This window comes from Ornithorhynchus anatinus, chromosome 21 (assembly GCF_004115215.2).
Source record: "Ornithorhynchus anatinus isolate Pmale09 chromosome 21, mOrnAna1.pri.v4, whole genome shotgun sequence".
NCBI lineage: Eukaryota > Metazoa > Chordata > Mammalia > Monotremata > Ornithorhynchidae > Ornithorhynchus > Ornithorhynchus anatinus.
Genome location: NC_041748.1, coordinates 1,488,119 through 1,511,722, shown reverse-complemented (window position 1 = coordinate 1,511,722; position 23,604 = coordinate 1,488,119). Strand labels below are relative to the sequence as shown.

At 66.5% G+C, this 23,604-nt stretch overlaps 1 protein-coding gene across 1 annotated transcript; it reads right to left on the bottom strand.

The window, feature by feature from the left end:
• Positions 1 to 816: 816 nt before the first annotated feature.
• Positions 817 to 19,003, bottom strand: VSTM2L (V-set and transmembrane domain containing 2 like). The gene is made up of 4 exons (XM_029048681.2): positions 18,670 to 19,003; positions 3,970 to 4,142; positions 2,843 to 2,893; positions 817 to 1,156 (listed from the first exon to the last, which is right to left on the bottom strand). Exons 1-4 carry the CDS (start codon positions 18,779 to 18,781, stop codon positions 854 to 856), a joined length of 639 nt encoding a protein of 212 aa, XP_028904514.1. The 5' UTR covers positions 18,782 to 19,003; the 3' UTR covers positions 817 to 853.
• Positions 19,004 to 23,604: the final 4,601 nt, after the last annotated feature.

The following is a 23,604-nucleotide window of genomic DNA, read 5'->3' as shown; positions in this document are numbered from 1 at the left end:
CCTGCCCCTCTCCCCCGAGGGCAATCCCCCCCCCCCCCCCGGCCCCGGCCCCCAGAAGGAGAGTCTCCGGGACGTGCGGAAATCATTTAAACGGGTTTATTCGCTTCGGCGGGGCGGATCGTCGCGGGGTCGACGGGTCGGCCGGCGGGAGCCGGGCCGGACGCCCCCTCCCCTCGGCTCCCCCGGACCCGGGTCGCGTGAGCCGATCCGAGGGCCCGTCCCCCCGACGGGGTCTCGGGTCACACGGGCCTCTGTAGTAGCCAGTAGAAATATTTACAAACCACGGAGGATGGGACGGGGAGGGCGGCCGGGGGGAGCGGGGCGTCCATCCGGTGGTCGGAGGACGGTTCGGGAGTTGGCTCGGTGGGCCCGGACTCTCCCAGGCGTCCGGCACAGCGCTCGCGCACCACGGCGAGCGCTCGATAAATACCGCCGGTGGGTGGAGGAGGCCCGGGCCGGGGTCCTGGACGCCCTCCGGAGGGGGTGGGGGGGTGGGAGGGGGGCCCGACGGGGGGAGGGTGTCCGGTGACGGTCGTCACGGCCTCTCCCCGACGCTCAGTCCGGTGGTCCGCGCGCGGGAAGCGCTCGGTAGAGACGCCGCGAAGCCCTCGGGGAGGAGGACGGAGAAGAGGTCGGGCGCGGGGGGGCGACGGGCTTCGGGGAGGGCCCGGCCCGAGGACCGGGGGGGGGGACGACACGGGGGTCCGGGCGCTCTTCACGCCGTCCGGGGGCGGAACCCGACGGGACCGGATCACGAGGGGCGACGGGGCGGGGGGGGGCGCTAAAGCAGGAGGGGGTCCGGGGGCGGGGGGCGTTCGGGGGAGGGGGTCGGCCCGGAGACCCCCCCCCCGGCCTACGGGGAGCAGGCCCCGTCGGCCCCGTCGACGGAGCGTCTCTCCGGCTCCTCGGCGGGCTCGGGGGGCGGGCGCCGCCGGGGGCCCCCCCCGCCCGGCGGCCGGGTGTCCTGCAGGTGGGAGGCGGGGGGGGGGTCTCCCGGCCCGGGGGTCCGCACCCTGAGGTAGGCCTTGACCTTGTGCGGGCGCGCGGGGCTGGCGCTGAAGTCGATGACCCGACATTCGTAGGTGCCCTCGTCCGACCCCTTCACCCGCGACAGCCGCAGCTTGTGCGAGATGTTCCCGCCGGACACCTTCACCACCTGCAGCCGGGAAGCGGAACGGATCGCGCGAATCCCGATGACGTCGGTATCCGTTAAGCGCCCCGCCGGGCGCCGGGCGCCGCCCTGGGCGCCGGGGGGGATGCCGGGTCATCGGGCGGTCCCGCGTCAGGCTCCCGGTTCATCCCCGTCGGCCAGAGGAGGGAACCGAGGCCCGGAGGGGTGAAGTGACTCGCCCACGGTCCCCCGGCTGACGAGCGGCGGGGCGGGGATTCGAACCCGCGACCTCTGACCCCCAGGCCCGAGCGCCATCCGCCGGGCCGCGAGCTACCCCTCGTTCTTCACTCGTTCGACAGCGTCCGTCGAGCGCTTTACCGTGTGCACGGCGCTGTGCTGAGCGCTAGGAGTTCTTCAGCCCCGCCAGGCTCCAACGGGGCCATGACGTCCCCGGCCCCTCCCCGCTCCCACCGCCCCGTCGTTCTGAAGAGTGATAGGAACACCGCCACCGGTGATGATGTTTCGGCGGCGCCTACCGGGCGCCAGGCACCGTGCTAAGCGCCGGGAGCCCCGCCGGGGTCCGGCCTGTTTCGCCGGGATCTGCCCCGGCGCCTGGCGCGCTCGAGGGGCTCCGGCTGTAAGCCGTCAGCTCGCGATGGGCGGCGAAGGTGTCCGTTCGACGACGACACCAACGTCGGTATCCGTTAAGCGCTCGCTCCGTGCCGGGCACCGTTCCGAGCGCCGGGGGCGGGGGTACGGGGGCGCATCGGGCGGTCCCACGTGAGGCTCCCGGTTCATCCCCGTTTTCCAGATGAGGGAACCGAGGCCCGGAGAAGCCAAGCGACTCGCCCGCGGTCACCCAGCTGACGAGCGGCAGAGCCGCGAGTCGAACCCGGGACCTCTGACTCCCGAGCCCGGGCCCCTCCCGCCGCGCCGCTTCTCCGCTGACGGCTCGACCGTCCTCTCCCAAGCGCCCGGCACAGCGCCCCGCCCCCAGTAAGCGCGCGATAAATACCGCCGACTGCCCCCTGGACCCGCGGCTCCTTGCGGGCAGGGCCGTGTCCGACGTCTCTGTCGGTCTGCGATCTCCAGACCGCTCGGCACGGCGCTCTGCCCGCAGGAAGGCTCGAGGTTATCCTCTGTTCATTCAGTAGTATTTATTGAGCGCTTACTATGCGCGGAGCACTGTACTAAGCGCTTGGAATGGACAGAGGGGTAACAGATAGAGACGGTCCCTGCCCTTCGACGGGCTTACGGTCTAATCGGGGGAGGCCTTTTACCCTGTTTATTACCCGATTCATTACCCTATTTATTTTGTTAACGAAATGTACGTCGCCTTAATTCTATTTATTTGCTATTGTTCTGACGAGATGTCCATCCCCCTCGATTCTGTTTATCGCTACTGTCCTTGTCCGTCCGTCTCCCCCGATCGGCCCGTCAGCCCGTCACAGGGCAGGGACCGTCTCTATCTGTTCCCGATCTGTCCATCCCAAGCGCTTAGCGCAGTGCTCCGCACATAGTAAGCGCTCAGTGAATACTGTTGAAGGAGAAGAGACGGACAGACAAGGACAGCAGCGAACTGTCCGCCCCTCACGGGCAGGGGATGCGCCAAGCAGCTCGGTTGGATCGGCTTGGTCCAGCGCTCCGCGCCACGGTGGGCGCTCAGTAAGTACCACCGACCGAGGAGCTTAACAGATACCGCGCAGAAAACCCCAAACGCCCCAAACTCACGCTGATTTTGTTGGCCTCCTTGCCGGTCTCCTCGTGCTGAGACGCTCTGAGCTGGAGGGGTCGGAGGGGAGGAAAGGGAGAGAGAAAAGGAGAGAGGGAGGGAGGCGCGGATTAGGTCGCCCGAGAGCGTTAAGGAAAGGGAGGCCGGCCACCCCGTGTCTCCCCCAGCGCTTAGAACGGCGCTCTGCACGTAGTGAGCGCTTAACCGATACCGACGTTATCATCATTATGAAGTTTCACCTCGGGAGGCCCAGGGCGAGGGGCTACGGGAGGGGACCCGGCCCCCCCCCGGGGCGGGCGCAGATAAGGCGGGGGAGGAGACGGGGCTCGATCGGGGGGCTCGCAGTCTCCGTCCCCATTTTACAGACGAGAGGACTGAGGCCCAGAGAAGTGAAGTGATTTGCCCAAGGCCCCGCCCGACGGTGACGGCGCCCGTTAAGCGCTCACTACGTGCCAGGCACCGTTGGAAGCGCCGGGGGGGGGAGACGGGGTCCTCAGGTGGGCCCCCGGGGGGCTCCCGGGCTCCCTCCCCCTTTGACAGATGAGGTCGCTGAGGCCCAGAGAGGTGAGTGACTGGCCCGAGGTTGCACGGCAGACGGGTGGCGGGGCCGGGATTAGAACCCACGACCCGTGACTCCCGAGCCCGGGCTCTTGCCGCCGAGCGGCGCTGCTAATCTTGAGCCGCTAAACCACGTCAGACGGGGGGCGGGGGGGCGGGCAGGGATCAGAACCCGTGACCTTCTGACCCCCCCAGGCCGGCTGGGCCGTGCCGCCGCTGCGGGGGGGGGGGGGGGAGGAGAGAAGAGGGGCATTCCGGGAGCCCACCCGACGGACCACCCGAAGGGGAGAGAGGAGAGGGGGATTCCGGGAGCTCACTCGGCCCACCCAAGGGGGGGAGAGGAGGATTCTGGGAGTCCACCCGACGGACCACCCGAAGGGGAGAGGGCAGAGGAGCTCGCCGGGAGCCCGCCCGACGGGCCGCCCACGGGGGGACGAGAAGGGGAGGATGCCGGGAGCCCACCCGACGGACCGCCGGGGGGGGGGGGGAGAGGAGAGGAGGACGCCGGGAGCCCACCCGCCGGGCCGCCCCCGGGGGGGACGAGAAGAAGGGGATCCCGGGAGCTCACCTGACGATCGGCGGCCCAGGCCCGCTTGTCGGCCCAGTCCCCGTGGTTGCGGACGTACCACCACTGGATCTCCAGGGCGTAGGAGGGCGAGCTGCTTCCCCGGAAGGAACAGGACATCTCCACGTCCTCCCCGGCTAGGGCCGTCACGTCGTGGGGCGTCTCCGTGAACAGGGCTGCCGCCGCCGGGGGGGGAGGAAAGAGAGGAGGCCGGTCGGCTCCGGGCGCTCCGTCGTATCGGTCGAGCGCCGGCCGCGGCACCGGCCCCAGCGCCGTGCGGCCGTCGAGAGAGACACCCGCTCTCCCTCTCCGGACCCCCGTCCCGCCCGGGGGCCCGGAGGGCAGCGGTTGAGGCCCGGCGGGGGACGGGGGAACCGGCTCTCTCCCCCCGGCCCGCGGTGGCGGGCGCCGGATCTCCACGGCCGCCCGCCAGCCCGCCGCCCCGACCCCACGGCGCTTACGTCCCTATCCATCGATCACGGGTCACGCGTCATCTCTCGATACCGCCGGCCGATCCCCCTCCGGCTCGTTAACGGGCAGGGGACGTCTCCGCTGTTTCTGTTGGGCCACGGTGCTCCGCACGTAAAGTGCTCGACAAATACCCCCGACCGAGGGATCCGCCGGACGGCGGAGGCCGCGCCCTCGTGTCTCGGGGGCTTGGTTGGGGGTCTCGTGTTCGGGTATCGGTCGAGCGCCGACTACGTGCCGGGCACCGTCCTGAGCGCCGAGGGAGGTCCGGACTAATCGGGCCGGACGCGGGAACCGAGGCCCAGGGAAGCGACTCGGCCAGGGTCCCGCGGCGGACGCGGGACGGAGCCGGGATGAGGACCCGGGTCCTTCCGGCTCCGAGGCCCGGGCTCCGGCCGCTAGGCCGTGGGGCTTCTCCGGGGTGGCGTCTTCCCCCCCGCTGCCGGGCCCCTGACCCCGGCGGGACCCCCGGGATCGGCGGGACCGCCAGGGTCCCGGGAGGGGAAGGCCTCCCGCTTTCCGGGACCCCGACGCGGCTCCTCTCCTGGGCCTCGGGATAATCGCGATGAAGACGGCGGGATTTCTTAATAACGGTCGTAAGAACGGTGGTGTCCGTTAAGCGCTTTCCGCCCGTCGGCCACCGTACCAAGCGCCGGGGCAGACACGAGCTGATCGGGTCGGACGCGGCCCCGGGTCGGTTCCTCGTCCCCGTTCTCCAGATGAGGGGACCGAGGCCCGGAGACGTGAGGCGACCGGGCCGAGGCCGCCCGGCGGGCGAGCGGCGGAGCCGCGGTGAGGACCCGGGTCCTTCCGACTCCCGGGCCCCGGCCCCTGCCCGCTCGCGAGGCGCTGGGGGCCGCGGGGTCGGACCCGGGGCCCGTCTCGCCCCCCGTCCCAGGGACGAGGAGCCCGGGGCCGCGCCGGGACCGGCCCGGGGTCGGCCGGCGGGCAAGTGGCGGCGGCGGCGGGTCTCGAACCCCGGTCCCCCCGGCCCCCCCCCCACCCTTCCGCCGCGGCGGCCCTGCTCTTTCACGGAACGTGCTTCTGTGGTTATTTGCTATTGATTGATTCGTTCTCTGGGGCTTCTTATTTTTATCTCTTCTCACATTCTCTTAACTACTGCCTGTTTTCGATCTTCTGTGTGTTCGTCTTCCCCGCTGCGGCGCCGTAGAGGTCTCGGGAGACGGAAGAGGGCCTCTGGCTTTTGCCTCCGACTGCGCCCCACGGCACGCCCAGGGCGGGCCTTGGCCTCCGAGGTACCAGCTCGGGGCCGGTGCCTTGTGCTGGCGCCGGTGGCGGTCGAGGGACGGAGCCCGGGCAGCCGATAGCCACGTGAGCCGGGTCTGCCCCTTTTTCTCCTCCTCCCCTTCCTCCTCCTTCCCATCCTCCTCCTCCTGCTCCTCCTCCCCTTCTTCTTTCTTTTCCTCCTTCTCCTCCTCTTCCTCCTCCTGTTCCTTCTCCTCCTCCTCCTCCTCCTCCTTTCCATCCTCCCCTTCTTCTTTCTTTTCCTCCTTCTCCTCCTCTTCCTCCTCCTGTTCCTCCTCCTCCTCCTCCTCCTTTCCATCCTCTTCCTCCTTCTCCTCTTCTTCCTCCTCCTGTTCCTCCTTCTCCTCCTCCCCCTCTTCCTTTTCCTCCTTCTCCTCCCCTTCCTCCTCCTCCCTTCCTCCTCCTTCCCATCCTCCTTCCCTTCTTCTTCCTTTTCCTCCTTTTCTTCCTCCTCCTCCTCCTTCCCATCCGCCTCCTGCTGCTCCTCCTCCCCTTCTTCTTCTTCTTCCTCCTCCTCTTCTTCCTCCTCCCGTTCCCCCTCCTTCTCCTTCCCATCCGCCCCTTCCTTTTTCTCCTTCTCCTCCTCCTCCCCCCCATCCTCCTCATCCTCCCATTTCTCCTCCTCCTGTCAGTCAGTCGTAATTCCTGAGGGCTTACTGTGAGCGGAGCACCGTGCCAGGCACTTGGGAGAGTCCAAGGGAACAATAAAACGGACACGTGCCCTGCCCACCAGGAGCTGACAGTCTAGCGGAGGGGACGGACAGGAAGAGAAATAAAGAGACGAAGGGACGTGGACATAAGCGGTGTGGGGCTGGGAGGGGGCAGATGAAGAGGGGGAGCGAGTCAGGACGACGCAGCTTCCGGGCTTGAAAGGCCACCTCACCCGCCCCGCTCCCACCGTCCCCTAAGCGCTTAGGTATCCACCCCCAGCCGTCCCCTCTCAGAGTCTCTATTTAGACTGTCGGCTCCTCGAGGGCAGGTATCCTGCCCACAGCCACACGCACGTCCACGCGTGCGTACGTTCGCGTGCCCCCATCCGCCCCCCCCCCCCCAATACGCGCACACTCACACACGCGTTCAAGCCTGGGCTCGGAACCCCCAAATTCATCCACCCCGTTCGACGTTCCTCACCCCGTCCGCGAAATGCCCAGTGCCCGGCTCTGGTGTGTGGGTGGCGGGGAGAAATTTCCTTCAAGATTCCTCCAAGGGTCGCGGGGTTGAATCGCAGATGGGGACGAAGCTCCGACTGGCCTTTCCAGCCCGGGGTCTCAAGCCCGAGGTCTGCGTGGTAGGGGCAACGCGATTTGGGGATATCTGGGCTTTTTTTTTTTTTCAGTTTTAATGGGGCGGGGGGGGGTGGGGAGAGTCAACGCTAAAGAGGAATGACTGCCGGCCTGGAGACTCATAAGAGACGGTTCATAAAATCATGGAGGAGAGGCAACGGACAGTGAAGCCTGAGCTATAAATAATTACTGACAGCAACGGGACCGTGATTAGATTTCTCTTTCTCTTGCTTCTGTGCTCACGCTTTCTTCTCCCCTCCTCCTCCTCCTCCTCCTCGTTCTCTCAACCTCTTCTTTCTCCTCCTCCCTTCTCTTTCTTCCTCCCCCCCTCCTCTCCCTCCCGCTCCCTCTCTTTCTCCCCCTCCTCCATTTCCTCCTTTCTCCTGCTCCGCTCTCTCCTCCTTCCCCTTCTCCTCCTCCTCCTAGTCCTCCTTCCCCTTCTTTCTCCTTGTCCTCTTCATTCTCCTCTGTCTCCTACTCTCTCCCTTCTCCCTCCTCTCCTCCAGCCTCCTTTTCCTCCTCTTTTCCCTCCTCCTCCTGCTCCTCACCCTTCTCCTCTCCCTCTCGTTTCCTCTCTTTCTCCCCCTCCTCCATTTCCTCCTTTCTCCTGCTCCGCTCTCCCCCCCTTCCTCCTCCTCTCCCTCCTGCGTCCCCCTTCCTCCTCCTCCTCTTTTTCCTCCTCCTCCTCTTTTTCTCCTTTCTCCTGCTCCACTCTCTCCCCCTTCCCCTCCACTCCTCCTCCTAGTCCTCCTTCCCCTTCTCCTCCACTCCTCCTAGTCCTCCTTCCTCCTTGTCCTCTTCATTCTCCTCTTTCTCCTACTCTCCCCCTCCTTCAGCCTCCTTTTCCTCCTCTTTTCCCTCCTCCTCCTGCTCCTCACCCTCTCCCCTCCCTCCCGTTCCCTCTCTTTCTCTCCCTCCTCCTCCTCTTCCTCCTTTCTCCTGCTCCGCTCTCTCCTCCTTCCCCTTCTCCTCCGTTCCTCCTCCTAGTCCTCCTTCCCCTTCTTCCTCTTTGTCCTCTTCAGTCTCCTCTTTCTCCTCCTCCCCCTCCTCCTCCCTCCTCTCTTCCATCCTCCTTTTCCTCTTTTCCCTCCTCCTCCGGCTCCTCGCCCTTCTCCTCTCCCTCCTGCACTAGGGTGGATACGTAGTCCCCGTCCCCCATTGGAGCTCACCGTCTCCATCTGACGGATGAGGGAACTGAGGCCCAGAGAAGCGAAGCGACTCTCCCCAGGTCACCCAGCAGACGAGTTGGCAGAGCCGGGAGGAGAACCCGTGACCTCCCGACTCCCGGGCCCCAGCCGCTAGGCCCTGCCGTCTTCTCAGAGGGCAACGGGCCTCCGGGGGTGGGCCTGGGGGGGGCGGGCGACAGGACCCCCCGCCCCCCAGACGCCGTCCACCCCGGGCACGAAGCCCGGCGATCGCGGCCTCCGCGGCCCGATGGGGGGAGACGGCGGCGGAATTACAGGTCCGGGGAGATTTAGGCCGGGAGGATACGTCTTCCGCTACACGCCGGGCTGGCCCGGGGCCAAACCGGGCTTCCCCGCTAGGAGACTTCCCGGCCCCGAGGGAGGCCTCCGCGGGAGACGGATCCGGAGACGGAGAGACCCCGAGAGACGGAGCCGCACCGAGAGAGAGTCGGGCGGCTAGAGACGCGGGAGAAAGGGACAGACGGGAGAGGCGGACGGACGCCGTCCCCGACCCACCGTGATAACGATGACGGCCGGGGGCGTCCGTTGGGCGCCTACTGTGTGCCGGCTACTGTCCTAAACACCGGGGAAGATACGAGATCGTCAGGTCGGGCACAGTCCGTGTTCTGCGCTATAATAACGATGAGCCCGTCACTGGGCGGGGACTGTATCTGTTGCCGAATTGTCCGTTCCAAGCGCTCAGGACAGTGCTCTGCACATAGTAAGCGCTCCATAAATACTACCGAACGAGTGAAGGAACGGACGATGACGATTCACGGCGGTATTTAAGAGGTTCGGTCGTCTTTAATGAGCGCTTACTGCACGCAAAAGACTGTACTAAGCGCTTGGAGAATACAGTATAAGAAGAAGCGGACATATTCCCTGCCCACGACCATCTCGATTAAGCTGTTTCTCCCCCAGCGCTTAGAACAGTGCTGTGCACATAGTAAACGCTTAACAAATACCGACGTCATTATTATTACCACGTGCCAGGCACTGTACTGAGCGGCGGGGTGGATACGTGGGGCTCGCGGTCTTAATCCCCATTTTACAGAGGAGGGAACCGAGGCCCGGGGAAGCCGAGTGACTCGCCCAAGGTCACGCAGCAGGTAAGGGGCGGAGCCGGGATGAGAACCCAGGTCCTTCTGACCGAGGCGACCCGATCCCTGCCCACGAGGGAGCGTGCGACCGACGGCATTCGTCGAGCGGTCGCTCCGAGCGGCTCGCCGCGCTGAACGCTCCGGCGAGTCCTATACAACGGTGAAGCAGCGTGGCCTGGCGGACGGAGGCCGGGCCGGACCCGGGTGGGACCTCGGGCCGGTCACCTCGCTTCTCCGGGCCTCGGTTCCCTCCTCTGGAGAACGGGGATGACGACCGGGAGCCCCACGGGGGACGAACCCGATGACCTCGTATGATCTCCCCCGGCGCTTGGCACATAGTAAGCGCTCAACGAACACCCTCAGTATTATCATCTTCTCTTTTGGACCCTCCCATCGCTCTTAGAGATTATTTAGAGCTCAGGCTTCTCTTGTCTCTCCTCCGTGATCGTCCCGACGGTCTCCTGTGAGTTTCCAGGCCGGCAGTCGCTCCTCTTTAGCGTTTTTTCCTCCCAACTCCACCCCGGACTCGGACTCGGGGGGGCCGGACTCCCCTTCCCTCCCTTTCACCCGCGGGGAGAGGGGAGAGTGGGACGGGGACCGAGGAGCCGAAGGGAGGGGAGAGGAGGAGGACGGAAGCGGCGCGGCTTAGTGGGCAGAGCCCAGACTGGGCGTCGGAAGGACCCGGGTTCCCCTCCCGGCCCCACCGCGTCTCCGCGGGGTGACCTTGGACCAGTCATTTCACTTCTCTGGGCCTCGCCTCCCCCATCTGTAAACTGGGGACGAAATCTGCGAGCCCCACGTGGGACAGGGCGCGACGAGGCATTGGTTGAGCGCTGACTCTCTGCCAAGCACTGTTCTAAGCGCTGGCGGGGGGGGGGGGGGGATCCAGGATCATCAGGCCGGCCCCCGCGGGGCTCCCGGTCTTCATCCCCATTTTCCACACGAGGTCACCGAGGCCCCGAGAAGTGAAGCGACCGGCCCGGTCACCCAGCCGACGAACGGCGGAGCCGGGACGAGAACCCACGGCCTCCGCCTCCCAAGCCCGGGTTCTTCCCGCTGAATAATAATGTTGGTATTCGTTGAGCGCTTACTATGTGCCGAGCGCCGTCCTAAGCGCTGGGGGAGATCCAGGGTCATCGGGTCGTCCCACGTGAGGCTCACGGTTAAGCCCCCTTTTCCAGATGAGGTCACCGAGGCCCAGAGAAGCCAAGCGACTCGCCCGCGGTCCCACAGCTGACGAGTGGCAGAGCCGGGAGTCGAACCCATGACCTACGACTCCGAAGCCCGGGCTCTCTCCGCTGAGCCGCGCCGCTTCTCACCGCAGCGCTCGGCGCGGTGCCTTCACACGGTGCTCCGCACGCAGTGAGCGCTCCACAGATACGACGGAGCGAAGGAGCGAACGCCACCCGGCCGACGCCTGACGGACACCGAAACAAATTCCGTAAGCGCCGGGGAAAGTACAACGGTGGCGGAAATGGGCCGGGATGGCTCCCGGGGGACTTGACTTCTCCCGGTGATTTCGCACTCGCCGTTCCTCCGCTGGAAGGATCGAGAGGGAGGGAGGCGGGGCTGACGGGCCGAGATTTTCCCCATCGCCAACCGGGCCTTGAAGTCCGGCCCGGGCGCGTCTCTTTTTTCGCGCACGGTCTTGGCGAAGCGCCCGCTGTGTGCTGGGGACCGTTCCCGGCGCTGGGGTGGACGCGGTCCGTGTCCCGCGTTATAACGCGGGAAGCGGCGCGGCTCGGCGGAAAGAGCCCGGGCTCGGGAGTGGATGAGACCGCGAGCCCGGCGTCGGGCGGGGCCGGTCTCTATCCGTGGCCGAACTGTCCGGTCCAAGCGCTCAGTACAGTGCTCTGCCCACGGTAAGCGCTCAGTAAATACGGCTGGATGAATGAGTCGTGGGTTCTGATCCCGGCTCCGCCCCTCGTCGGCTGGGTGACTCTGGGCCAGTCGCCTCGCCTCTCTGGGCCTCGGTGACCTCATCTGCAAGATGGGGATGAAGACCGGGAGCCCCACGGGGGACGACCTGATCACCTTGTATCTCCCCCAGCGCTTAGAACGGTGCTTGGCACGTCGTAAGCGCTTAACAAATACCGTCATTATTATTATTATTATTGTTGTCGACGGCCCACCTCCTCCGAGAGGCCTACCCTGACTAAGCCCTCCTTTCCTCTTCTCCCACTCCCTCCCGCGTCCCCTGTGCGCTTAGATCTGTCCGTTCGCTCGTTCAATAGTATTTATTGCGCGCTTACTACGTGCGGAGCACTGGGCCAAGCGCTTGGAATGGACAGTTGGGCAACAGACAGGGACAGTCCCTGCCCAACGCCGGGCTGACGGTCTAATCTGCTCCCTCTGGGCATCCGGTATCCGCCCCCACCCCCGGCCCCACGGCATTTACGTCCATATTCCACGTGATATTAAATACCATACGATGATGATGGCGTTACTGAGCGCCTACTACGTCCGAGGCTCCGTCTCGAGCGCCGGGGTGGATACGAGCCACTATCAGTGCCCGTCTCCCCGTCGTCACCGTCACCTCCCCGCGGGCAGGGAACGTGGCGGCCAACTCTGCTCTACCGGCCTCCCCCAACCGCTCGGCCCAGCGCTCCGCGCACGGTAAGCGCCCGCCGAACACCCCTGATCGACCGACAGAATGCCGGTCCCGCCCCGTGAGCGCCCCCCTCCGCCGACCTGCGGCCGGGGCTGCCCTGACCTCCCTCCTCCGTCGACCGCGTTATTCGGAATGATTTTTTTTTTCTCCCCTTCCTCTCTGGATGTTTGTAAACTTGGAGAAATATGCCCGGGGGGCTTGGCAGTGGGTGAGCGTGCATAAATTAAAACCAGAAACACACACAATATACGCACTCATACCGCTAAATGGGGCGAAGAATAATACAAAGCAATTGAAATAGGTCTCAGGGCCGATGGAACGATTTAATCCCGTGTGTATATATATATATAAATAAATAAATATGTATATATATTATAAGCCCTCCATCCTCTCCATATACATATATGTGTATATATATATATATATATACACAAGCAAACTCTTTTTGCCAATCTGCAAAAACCACCCCCCCATCCCCTTCCCACCCGGGGAATCTTTCCACCCCGTTTCCCCTCCGCCCCTCTTTTCGAGAGCCGGCGAAAGGTTGAAAGAAATCTCACGGATTGCCAAGTGTTTAGGAAAGTAATTGATCGAATAATCATCGGCGGACGAGACGGAGGACAACCTATTTTTCCATCCCTTAACCTTAGGGAGAAAGAACTCAATTTTCCCCTCCTCCGGACTCGCAAACTAGCCGGTTTATTGATGGCCGGAGAGCGAAATCTGCAAAGGGAAACAAGAAGCCCAAATGGTCATCTTTCAGCATCTTTCTTCTATGGGTTTCTCCCCCCAGGCCTTCTCCCTCGCCCCCTCCTCCGTCGGCGCGTTCGGTCGCGTTTGGGGGCCGCTCACCGTGCGCAGAGCGCTGGGCCGAACGCTCGGGAGAGGACACTCTAACGACGGACACGTTGCCCTGCCTCGATCTTTCCCCTCTCGCCTCCCCAGCTACGAGGGGGCGCGTGAATAGGGGAAGGAGGAAAGAAAGCGGAGGAAGAACGTTGACTGCAGCGTGAGGGGCCTCTCGGGAGGTGGGGGAGAGCCGGCTACCTCTCGTTCTTTCGTCCCGATCGGGTCTGCGGAGCGCTGTGCTAGACGCTCGGGGGAGGGCGAGACAACAATCGAGCCGACGGATCCCCCCGCCCGCGACCGGTCGACCTGGCGGAATCCCCGGCCGGCTCGTTTTCCCTCCCGCTCATCCGATCGCCTTTCGGTCGTATCTCTATTGGCGTATTCCCCTCTCCCCAGCGCTCAGCACGGTGCTCTGCACAGAAGAAGCGCGCGGTAAATCCCACCGAGCGATCGAGCGATCGCCGGGACTGGGCTGGCCCGAGCCGCTCAGTCCGGCGCGCTGCAGATATGCGTGCGCGCGACAGAATAACCCTGATGATGATGATGATGATGATGACGGTATTTGTTGAGCGCTTACTATGTGCCAGGCACTGTTCTAAGCGCTGGGGGAGATCCAAGGCCATCAGGTCGCTGGACACAGTCCCCGTCCCGCACGGGGCTCACAAGCGGAAGGACCCCGGGCTGGGGAGTCAGAGGACGTGGGTTCTAATCCCGCCTCCGCCGCTTGTCTGCTGTGTGACCTTGGGCAAGTCACTTCACTTCTCCGGGCCTCAGTTCCCTCATCTGGAAAATGGGGGTCGAAAGCGGGAGCTCCACGATGGGACAACCCGATGACCCCGTATCCGAACCCAGTGCTTGGCATGTAGTCAGGGTTGAACAAACACCTTTATTGTCGTCATTATTCGTCCCCATTTGGCAGATGAGGAAACTGAGGCCCAGAGAAGTGAAGGGACCCGGTCACCCGGCAGCCGGGTGGCGGAGCCGGGATTAGAACCCAGGTCCTCCCGACTCCCGGACCCGTGCGCTATCCACTAGGCCGCGCTACCTCTCACCTGATCGATTGATACCCCTCTGCTGGACTTCGGATGGGAGCCCCTCTAATAATAATAATGATAATAATGATAATGGCATTTCTTAAGCGCTCACTACGTGCCAGGCACCGTACTGACCGTTAGCCCGTCGGGTTGGACCCAGCCCCCGTGCCCGCTTCGCAGCCGAGGGACCGGCAGGCCCAGAGAAGGGAAGCGACTCACCCAAGGTCACCCGGCGGACAAGCGCGTCAGCTCGCTGCGGGCCGGGAACGCGGCCGCTTATCGTTCTAGCGTCCTCTCCCCCGCGCTCAGTACATCCCTCTGCGCCCGGGGAAGCGCTCAATAAATACCACTGAGGGGAGCAGCGCTTCCTGGGGGAGACGAGGGAGGAGAATCGGGTGGGTGGTCTCTCGCGGCTGCCGAAACCGAGTTTTCCCCACCGCCCACGTCCTCCAATCTGCTCGACAGCATTTTCCGGTCCTTTTCCTTTTTCCCGTTTTTCTTTTTTTTCTCGGTAATTTCAGCGAGCGCAGCTTTTATCAAATTGGTATTCACCTACTGAACGCAAATGGCTTATTAGACATGACCCAGTTATTCGTAGCCTCTCGCGATCATTAATAACAGTTTCTTTTGTGATTAAGTGAGGAATGTGTCTCTGATTTCCCTCGCTCTCAACGCCCCCCTCCCAGGGGGGACGCGTTCTGTTCTTTTTTCGGGGGGGGGCGGGGCGGGGAGGCGAAGAGCTCGGGGGGGACCGGACGGGGGTCGCCCCATCTTCCCCGCTCTGTGGATGCTTCCACGGATGGACGACGTCTCCGGAGGTTTCGGGGACGCCCCCCCCCCCCCCACTTCCCAGTTTAGGGATGGCGTGGAATCGCCCCCCTAAAACGGGGACCTCGGGGAAGAGGGTGGGGGGCTTCCGTCGCCGTAACGGCCCCTCCTCGTCGCCCTCGGCCTGGAGCCCGGGAGGGAGAGGGAGGGGGTGTCGCCCGTCGTCTAATAATGACGACGACGGCGTCGGTTAAGCGCCGACTGTGCGCCGAGCACCGTCCTGAGCGCCGGGGGAGATCCGGGGTCATCGGGTCGTCCCCCGTGGGGCTCCCGGTCTTCCTCCCCATTTGACGGAGGAGGGAACCGAGGCCCGGAGAAGGGAAGCGGCTGGCCCAAGGTCACAGAGCAGATAAGAGGGCGGGGCGGGATCAGAACCCAGGACCTCCCGACTCCCAGGCCTGAGTTTCAGCCACTAGGCCATGCCGCTCCTCTAAATGGGGGCGGGGGAGAGGAGGGCGGGGGGCTTCTTTTCTCAGATCGGGGGTCACGGGGAGGGGGCCGCCGGTGCCAGGCAGAGGGCCGAGGACCCCGTGCTGAACTGCCCTCGATAGAGAAGCAAGAGCCCGGGCCTGGGAGTCGGAGGACGCGGGTTCTAAGCCCGACTCCGCCACCCGTCTGCCGCTTCGCTTCTCTGGGCCTCGGTTCCCTCATCTGTCGGATGGGGGTGAAGACCGTCAGCCCCTCGTCGGACACCCCCCCCCCCCCGCCCCCGGTTAGCTTCGGTCCACTCCGGCGCTCAGGACGGGGCTCGGCACACAGTCGGCGCCTAACCGACAGGGCGGTTATCATTATTAGGGGCAGGGGGCCTCTCGTCTCGGATCGGGGGTCGGGGGCCGGGGGAGGAGGGGGGCTGCTGGTCCCAGAGTTGGGGGGTCGGGGAGGGGGGCGAGGACTGGATGCCGACCTGTCCTCGGAAGGCGCTGCCTCCCAGAGCCCGGGAACGCTGCCGGGGCCCGGGAAGGGAAGGACGCGGGCTTGGATTTTCCAGAGAGACCCCGGCCCTCGAGACCCCCTCCCCGCCCCCGCGCACGCCACTGACCCCTAGGCCGACCTCCGGGGTTCTGACGCTAGGATGGATTCGAGGGGGTGCAGGAGGGGGAGAGACCCCGGAGCGACGCCGAGTCCCGGGGACGGGAGGGTCGTCGGCCCTTCCCCACAGCCCCCCGCGGCCCTCCGCATCCTCCCGCGGCCCCCCCACGTCACCCCACAGCCCCCCCAGATCATCCCGTACCCCCTCACGTCCTCCCACAGCCCCCCACACCCTCCCCCAGATCTTCTCCCGGCCTCCCCCGGTCCCCCGCATCCTCCCGCAGCCCCCCACGTCGTCCCCCCACATCCTCTCACAGCCCTCCACATCCTGCCCCGGATCTTCCCTCAGCCTCCCCCAGCCCCCCACATCTTCCCACAGCCCCCCCACCTCCTCCCGCAGCCCCCCCACGTCCTCCCGCGGCCCCCCACGTCCTCCCCCGGCCCCCCCCCACGTCCTCTCGCAGCCCCCCGCGTCCTCCCTCGGCCCCCCCGCGTCCTCCCCCGGCCCCCCCCCCCCCGGCCCTCCCCATCCTCCCACCCCGGACCTCTCGCCTTCATCCCCGCCGACCCGGACCGGAGGGGCAGGCCGAGGGGTCTACGTAGGCGTGTGGCTTTTGTGTGGGTGTTTGTTGTGCCGTGGGAGGGTTGGAAGGCAGGTGGTGTTCGGGGCGGTGCGGGGGGGGGGGACGCTACCGCGTGAGGGTGGGAACGCATGTGCCGTTTGTGTGCGTCGGCGCTCTATTGTGTGAGGGAACGCGTGTGGTGTCTGCGAGAGTGTGCGCGTGCGGTCTATTGTGCGAGGTAGGGAATGCCCGTCTCCCCCTCTAGACTGGCAGCTCCCCCTGGGCAGGGGACGTGTCCGTCTGCTGCCGTACGGGACTCTCCCGGGCGCTCAGCACGGAGGCGGGCGCCCATTAAATACGACCGAACGGAGGCGGCGGGTGGCGGCCGGGCGCGGGCGGCGAACGCGGGCCGGGCGCCCCGCGTCGTGTGCGCGGGAGGCCGGGGGGGGGGGGGGGCCGAGAAGAGGGCGGCCTTTGTGTGCGGCGCACCGCGTAAGCGTGCGAACGTGTGCGGTGGGTACGGGGCCCGTGCGCGCGCGCTGAATTCTGCGAGCGGACGGCGGCGTCCGTGCGCGTGAGAGAGCGCGAGGCGGTTGTGTGAACGGCGTCTCGTGCGACCGTCCCTTCGGGCAGCGGGGGGGGGCGCGCGACCCCGGGCGCGCGCGGCGAATGGCGTGTGCCGTCGTGTGTGGCGCGGACGGGGTTCCGTACGTCCCGGGCGCGGCGTGAGGGCACGGACGCCTCCGGTTACGGACTGTTGGCGCGGCGTCGTGTCCGCGCGCGTCCGTCGCGGGGAGGGCGGGTGTCGATGGCATCGGTGTGGGCCCGGGGCGGTGTGCGGAATCCACTGGTTCACTCGATGGTATTCCCCGAGCGCTTACTCCGCGCGGGGCACCGGGCTAAGCGCTCGGAAAGGACGATCGGGCAACGGAGAGAGACCGTCCCCGCCCGACGACGGGCTCGCCGTCCGGACCGGGGGCGTCCCGGCGGGTCGGCGGGGGCGCGTCCGGCGCGTCCGGCGACGGGGACGGGGTCGGGACGGGGCGGCCCCACGTGGGACGCCCCGTGGCCGCCCCGCCTCCCCCCCGGCCTTCGGGACGGTGCCGGGCCCGTGGCGGGCGCCTCACCGATCCCGCCGCCGCTACCGTCGCCTCATCCGGGAAATGGGGGTGAAGACCGCCAGCCCCGAGGGGGACGGGCGGATTCCCTCGGATCCCCCCGCCCCCCCCCCCCCCCCCGGGCCCCAGCGCTCGGGACGGGGCTCGGCACGTAGCGGGCTCTCGACGGATACCGGGGTGATTCTGGGGACGGGGACGGGATGGGGGTTCGGGGGCGGCGGCGGGAGCCCCCCAAGGATCCACCCGACCGGCAGGCCGGGCCCCAGGGGAGACCCCGGGGGGAGGAACTGGGGGGCGGGGGGGGGAGGAGGGAGGGAGGGGGATCCGGGGTTTGGGGGGGAGGGGACCCCAGGGAGGGGGAGCATCCCAGAAGAGGGGGGGGTCATCGGGGAGCGCCCCCTGGGGGAGGAGGGAGGTCCGGGGGGAAGAACTGGGAGGTGGGGATGAAGGAGGGAGGGGACCCCGGGGAGGAGGAAGAGGAGGAGCACCCCAGAATGGGGGGATAATCAGGGAGCACCGCCGGGGAGGAGGAAAAAAGGGTCCCGGAGGAGGAGCGCCCCCCAGAAGGAGGATGATCGGGGAGCACCCCCCGCGGGAGGAGGGCAAAAGGGTCCCGGGGGAGGGACACCCCCCACAAGGAGGACGATCGATCAGGGAGCACCCCCCGGGGGAGGAGGAAAAAGAGTCCCGGAGGAGGGGCGCCCCCCAGAAGGAGGGCGATCGATCAGGGAGCACGCCCCGGGGGAGGAGGAAAAAAGGGTCCCGGAGGAGGAGCGCCCCCCAGAAGGAGGGCGATCGGGGAGCACCCCCCAAAGGAGGGCGATCGATCAGGGAGCACCCCCGGGGGAGGAGGAAAAAGGGTCCCGGGGGAGAGGCGCCCCCCAAAAGGAGGGCGATCGATCGGGGAGCACCGCCGGGGGAGGAGGAAAAAAGGGTCCCGGAGGAGGAGCGCCCCTCCAAAAGGAGGATAGTCGATCGGGGGGCACCCCCGGGGAGGAAAAAAGGGTCCTAGAGGAGGAGCACCCTCCGGGGGAGGAGGAAGAAAGGGTCCCGGAGGAGGAACACCCCCCCCCAAAAGGAAGACGATCAGGGAGCACCCCCGGGGGAGGAGGAGGAAAAAAGGGTCCCAGAGGAGCACCCCAGAAGGGGGGGGGATAAGCAGGGAGCACCTCCCGGGGGAGGAGGAGGAAGAAGGGGTCCCAGCCAGGACCCGGGAGGACTCGGGGGTGGGGGGGGGGGATGGATGGGGGAGGAGGAGGACGGAGGGAGGGAGGAGGGTCCCGGCCGAGGATGCGGTGGGGGGAGGCCGGGGTGGACGATGAGGCGGGGGGGGGGGGGGGGGACACGGGGCGGGGGGCGGCGGCACTGACCGTGTCCGGCGGCTTGGGGGTCCCGGTGGCCGCGGGAGCAGAGGGCCAGCGCCAGGCAGAGCCCCAGGGAGCGGCCGAGGGCCGGGAGGCGGGCGGCGGGGCCGGGCCCCATCCCTGCTCCCCGGGCCGGGGCCGGGGGGCCCGCACCCCCCCCCGGGGGACCCTCACATCGGGGGCCGCCGACGCGCCGGGACCCCCGGGACCCCCGGCGGCAGGAGCCCCGGCCTCGGGGGGACCGGCTCCCCGGGAGCCCCCGCACCCCTCCGGACGCCGCCGACTGCGGACCTCTCCCCTCCTCCTCTCCTCCTCCTGCTCCTGCTCCTGCTCCTGCTCCTGCTCCTGCCGCCGCCGCCGCCGCTTCCCTCCTGCTCCTCCTGCTCCTCCTGCCTCCCTCCTCCTCGTCGTCGTCGTCGTCGTCGTCGTCGTCGTCGCCGCTCAGGCCGCTCCCACCAGGCGGAGGGATCCACTCCTTGATTTATCGGCAAAGTTTTCGCAGCCGGCCCACGTTTAAAGAGGAAAACGCCCGCGCCCACTCTCCTCCGTGAGGAGGGGGCTGGGGGAGCGCTCGCTCCCGCCCGGGCACCGTACTGGGCGCTGGGGGCGTCGTCAAAATAGCGAGGGTGTCCGGGTAGCGTCCCGAGCGCCGGGCCGACGGTCGCGAGGGCGAGGGCGTCCGCGAAGCGCTCACCGCGGGCCGGGCGCCGTCCCGAGCGCCCGGGGCGGTCGTCGCGGTGACGAGGGTGTCCGTGAAGCTCCGGGGCGGTCACGATGACAGCGAGGGTACCCGTGAAGCGCTTGCCGTGGGGCGGGCGCCGCTCCGAGCGCCGGGGCGACCGTCGTGACGGCGAGGGTGTCCGCGAAGCGCTCGCTGCGGGCCGGCCGCTGTTCTGAGCCCCGGGGTGATCGTGACGATGACGATGGTGGTATTCTGTGTCATTATCATTACGGTGTTCGTTAAGCGCTCGCTATGGCCCGTGAACCGTTCCGAGCACTGGGGTGACCGTGACGATACAGGAGATATCTCTTAAGCGCCGGGGTCATCGTGACGACGACGGCGATGAGGGTGTCGCTTGAGCGCTCGCCGTGGGCCGGGCCCCGTTCCGAGCGCTGGGGTGATCGTGATAACCATGAGGGTATTTATTGTCAGCGTTACGGTATCCGGTAGGCGCCTACTCTGGGCCGAGCGCCGGGGAGATCGTGACGATGATGATGATGGTATTCGCGAAGCGCTCACTGTGGGCCGAGCGCTGTTCTGAGCGCCGGGGTAATCGTCGTGATAGTCACGGTATCTGTTGAGGGCTCACTGTGAGGATGGCGCCGTTCTGAGCGCCGGGGTGATCGTAATGATGACGACGGTTTGGGGGAAGCGCTCGCCGTGGGGCGGGCGCCGTTCTGAGCGCTGGGGGGAGACGCGAGGCGATCGGGTCGTCCCCCGTGGGGCTCGCGGTCTTCATCCCCGTTTGACGGATGAGGGCACCGAGGCCCAGGGAAGCAGAGTGGCCTGCCCCGGGTCACGCGGCAGACAAGGGGGAGGCGGGATCGCAACCCGGCGCTCCCGGACCCCAAAAGGCGGGAGGCGACGGGGCCCGGCCGGGAGGCCGAGGAGCTGGGGAAGGGGAGAGCGCCGCCCTCCGCCCCCGCCCCTGGGATCCTCCCCTCCTGCGGGCCCCACGGGGGACCGCCCGATGAGCCCGTATCTCCCCCGGCGCTTAGGACGGTGCTCTGCGCGTAGTAGGCGCTTAACGAATACCGACGTTATTATTGTTCTTTAGTAGGGAAGGCCAGGAGCCCGAGCTCGGGATGGCCCCGTTCCCAGGGGCGCCTTCCTCGGCCGGGGGCCGGGCCGGGGAACGCGTCCGTCGGGTGGTCCGTCGGGCGCCGGCCGCGTGCCGGGCGCCGTACGGAGCGCTCGGGGGCGGGCGGTGGATCGACACGTAGGCACGTCCTCCGTCCGCCGCGAGCCGACGGGTCTAGAGGGGGAGTCGGATGTCAGCGGAAATCGATAAAATGCCGATACGGACGTGTTTTCCGGTCGGTCGTATTTATCGGGCGCTCGCGGCGTGCGGAGCGCTGGACCAAACGCTCGGGAGAGCCCGCTACGAGAGTAGACGGACCCATAACGAGCTGACCGTCCGGAGGGGGAGACGGCCGTGAAGGGAAATGGCTACGCCGTGGGCAGAGCGCCGCGCCGAGCGCCGGGGAGGGTCCGACAGAACCGTGAACGGCCGCGTTCCCCGCCCGCAACGAGCTGACGGTCGAGAGGGGAGGGGGGACGTGAAGAGAAATAAATGAATTACGGAGAGGGACTTAAAGTGCTCCATGGGGGGGGTCAGTCAATCGTATCAATTAATATCTGGTATCTGGTAAGCGCTTACCGCGTGCCAGGCCCCGTACTAAGCGCCGGGGGAGATACAGGCCGACACAGGCCCCGGTCCCTGGGCCGCGTGGGGCCCGCGGCCTTCATCCCCATTTGACAGGTGGGGGGGACCGAGGCCCAGAAGAGACGCGCCCGAGGTCACGCGGCCGACAAGCGGCGGAGCCGGGAGCGGAACCCAGGTCCTTCCGACTCCCGGGCCCGGGCTCTCCCCGCTGGGCCGCGCCGGTGACTCTACTTTAGAACGGTGCTGCGGCGCTTAGAACGGTGCCTGGCACATAGTAGGCGCTTAAGAGACGCCATCGCTGTTTACTATTCCTCGACTCTACTGGACTCACCCGAGCGCTCGGGCCAGGGTCCGAGAAACGGCTGCTCACCAACTATTAGCGAACGGTCGATTTTTAAGCTCCCCGGGAGTAGGGAATATGGCCACCGAGCTTCCGGTGCCCTCCCAAGCGTTCGGTCCAGTGCTCCGCGCAGGATGAGCGCTCAATAAATACTCCTGGCTAAAGGGGGGGGGGGGCGGAGAGGACGTCCGCGCCCGTGCGTAGCAAGCTATCACCCCGTTATTCATTGCCTCGGTAAATAAAACTCACAACGAGGCCTATTGGAGGAAATTCTCCCGGCGTTAGATTTTTACCACCGGATTCTTCGCCCGGAGATGGGGTTTTTTTCCCCGCCCCCCGTGATTCTGTCTGGAAGTGATAACCGCGCCCGAGGGGACGTGGTAAGTGCTTGCTACGTGCCGAGCACTGTGCTAAACACGGGGGAGATCCAAGTTAATCCAGTCAGGCCCGGTCCCCGGCCCGCACCGGGCCCCGGGGTCTAAGGGGAGGGAGGACGGGGTTTGGACCTCCGTTTTACGGGAAGAGGAGAAGGGGGCCCCGGGGGAGTCGCGCCACTCACCCGAGGTCACGCGGCAGGCAAGCGGCCGCGGCTGGGTTTCGAACCCGGGGCCCTCGGCCCCCAGGCCCGGGGCCCTCCCCGCTCGGCGCGAGGTCACCCCGCGGAGGATTACAGACTATCCTTCGTCAGACATGATCGATCGTATTTATTGAGCGCCTGGCGAGCGTAGAGCGCCGTGCTGAGCGCTCGGGAGCGTGCGGTAACGGACGGAATGGGCTCATCGATCCTTCAGTGGCGTCGATTGAGCGGTTACCGGCGGAGGAGGGCTGTGCCGAGCGCTTACGAGAGTCCGGCGGAACAACGTGATAGACACGTTCCCTGCCCGCGGGGAGCGGACTGTCCGGACGGGGAGACGGACGGGGATCTGAATAAATAAATGGAGGATCTGGACGTAGGCCGAGGGAGGGGGGGAATAGAGGGATTCGATCGGGGCAGCGGGAGTGGGAGAAGAGGAACATCGGGGAATCCGTCCCCGGTCTCCCTCCCCTTAGCCGGGGAGCTTCGTGCGGGACGGGGGCTGTGTCCGACGGGATTGACGTGTACCGTCGCGGCGCTTAGTCCGGGAAGCCCTCTTGGAGGAGGCGCGCCTCCCAAAATAATAACGTTGGCATCTGTTAAGCGCTCACTAGGTGCCGAGCACCGTTCTGAGCGCCGGGGGGGATACGGGGTCATCGGGTGGTCCCCCGTGAGGCTCCCGGTCTTCATCCCCATTTGACGGACGAGGGAACTGAGGCACCGAGAAGTGAAGTGACTCGGCCAAAGTCACACGGCTGAACAGGTGGCGGAGCCGGGCTCAGAGCCCGCGCCTCCTCGAAGCAGCGAGGCCCAGCGGGCGGAGCCGGGGCCCGGGTGTCGGAAGGACCTGGGTTCTCGGCCCGCCCCCGCCGCCCGTCCGCCGTGGGACCTCGGACCGGTCACTTCACGTCTCTGGGCCTCAGTTCCCTCGTCTGGAAAATGGGGATCGAGACCGTGAGTCCCACGAGGGTCGGGGGACCGTGTCCCGCCCGATCGGCTCCCGCCCACCCCGGCGCTCGGCACGGTGCCGGCCGCACGGTGAGCGTTTAATCCCCCGGACCCAAAAGACCCCACGGTATTTATGGAGCGCTTACTCCGCGCCGAGCACCGTACCGGGCGCCTGGGAGAGTCCAACGCCACGGAATTAGCAGAGACGTTCCCGGCCCGAGAGGAGCCGACGGTCCGGGGTGGGGGGGGGGGGGATGATAGGAACTCATCGTTATTGCCGCCACGACGACGACGATGATGATGATGATGATTTTTCCATCCCACCTTCCCCTGTGAGCAGCGGGGAAGAGGAAAGGAGGGAGGGGAAATCTGCCAAGTGGAAACGTGAACGCTAATTCTTCACTGGGAGAAATCTAATTATTCGCAAAACACCAGGTATTTAGGCTGGCGCCACGGTGCCGTTAAAGTCGCCTCCGGATTTTCAGAACCGTTCGTGGATGGCCGGGGCTGCTTTAATTGGGTTGGGCGTCACCCGGTGCCCGGCGTTGGGGGGCGGGCGGGGACCCCCGCCGCCCCCCGCTCCCGTCTCGGCCGGTTAAAGCGCGAGCCGTCTGTCCCCTCAGGTGCAATTAATCGCCTACGACGACGGAGATATCCATTAGGCGCCTCGCTGCTAGGAGGGGAGGGGAGGG

Bases quoted from the DNA above. Each gene is read 5' to 3' on its own strand.
- VSTM2L (XM_029048681.2), bottom strand. From the start codon at position 18,781: ATGGGGCCCGGCCCCGCCGCCCGCCTCCCGGCCCTCGGCCGCTCCCTG. The intron at 4,143-18,669 runs GTCAGTGCCGCC...CGGCGGCGGCAG, and splicing joins CCCCCAAGCCGCCGGACACG to CCCTGTTCACGGAGACGCCC. The intron at 1,157-2,842 runs GTGAGTTTGGGG...TCCCGGCTGCAG, and splicing joins AGGAGGCCAACAAAATCAGC to GTGGTGAAGGTGTCCGGCGG.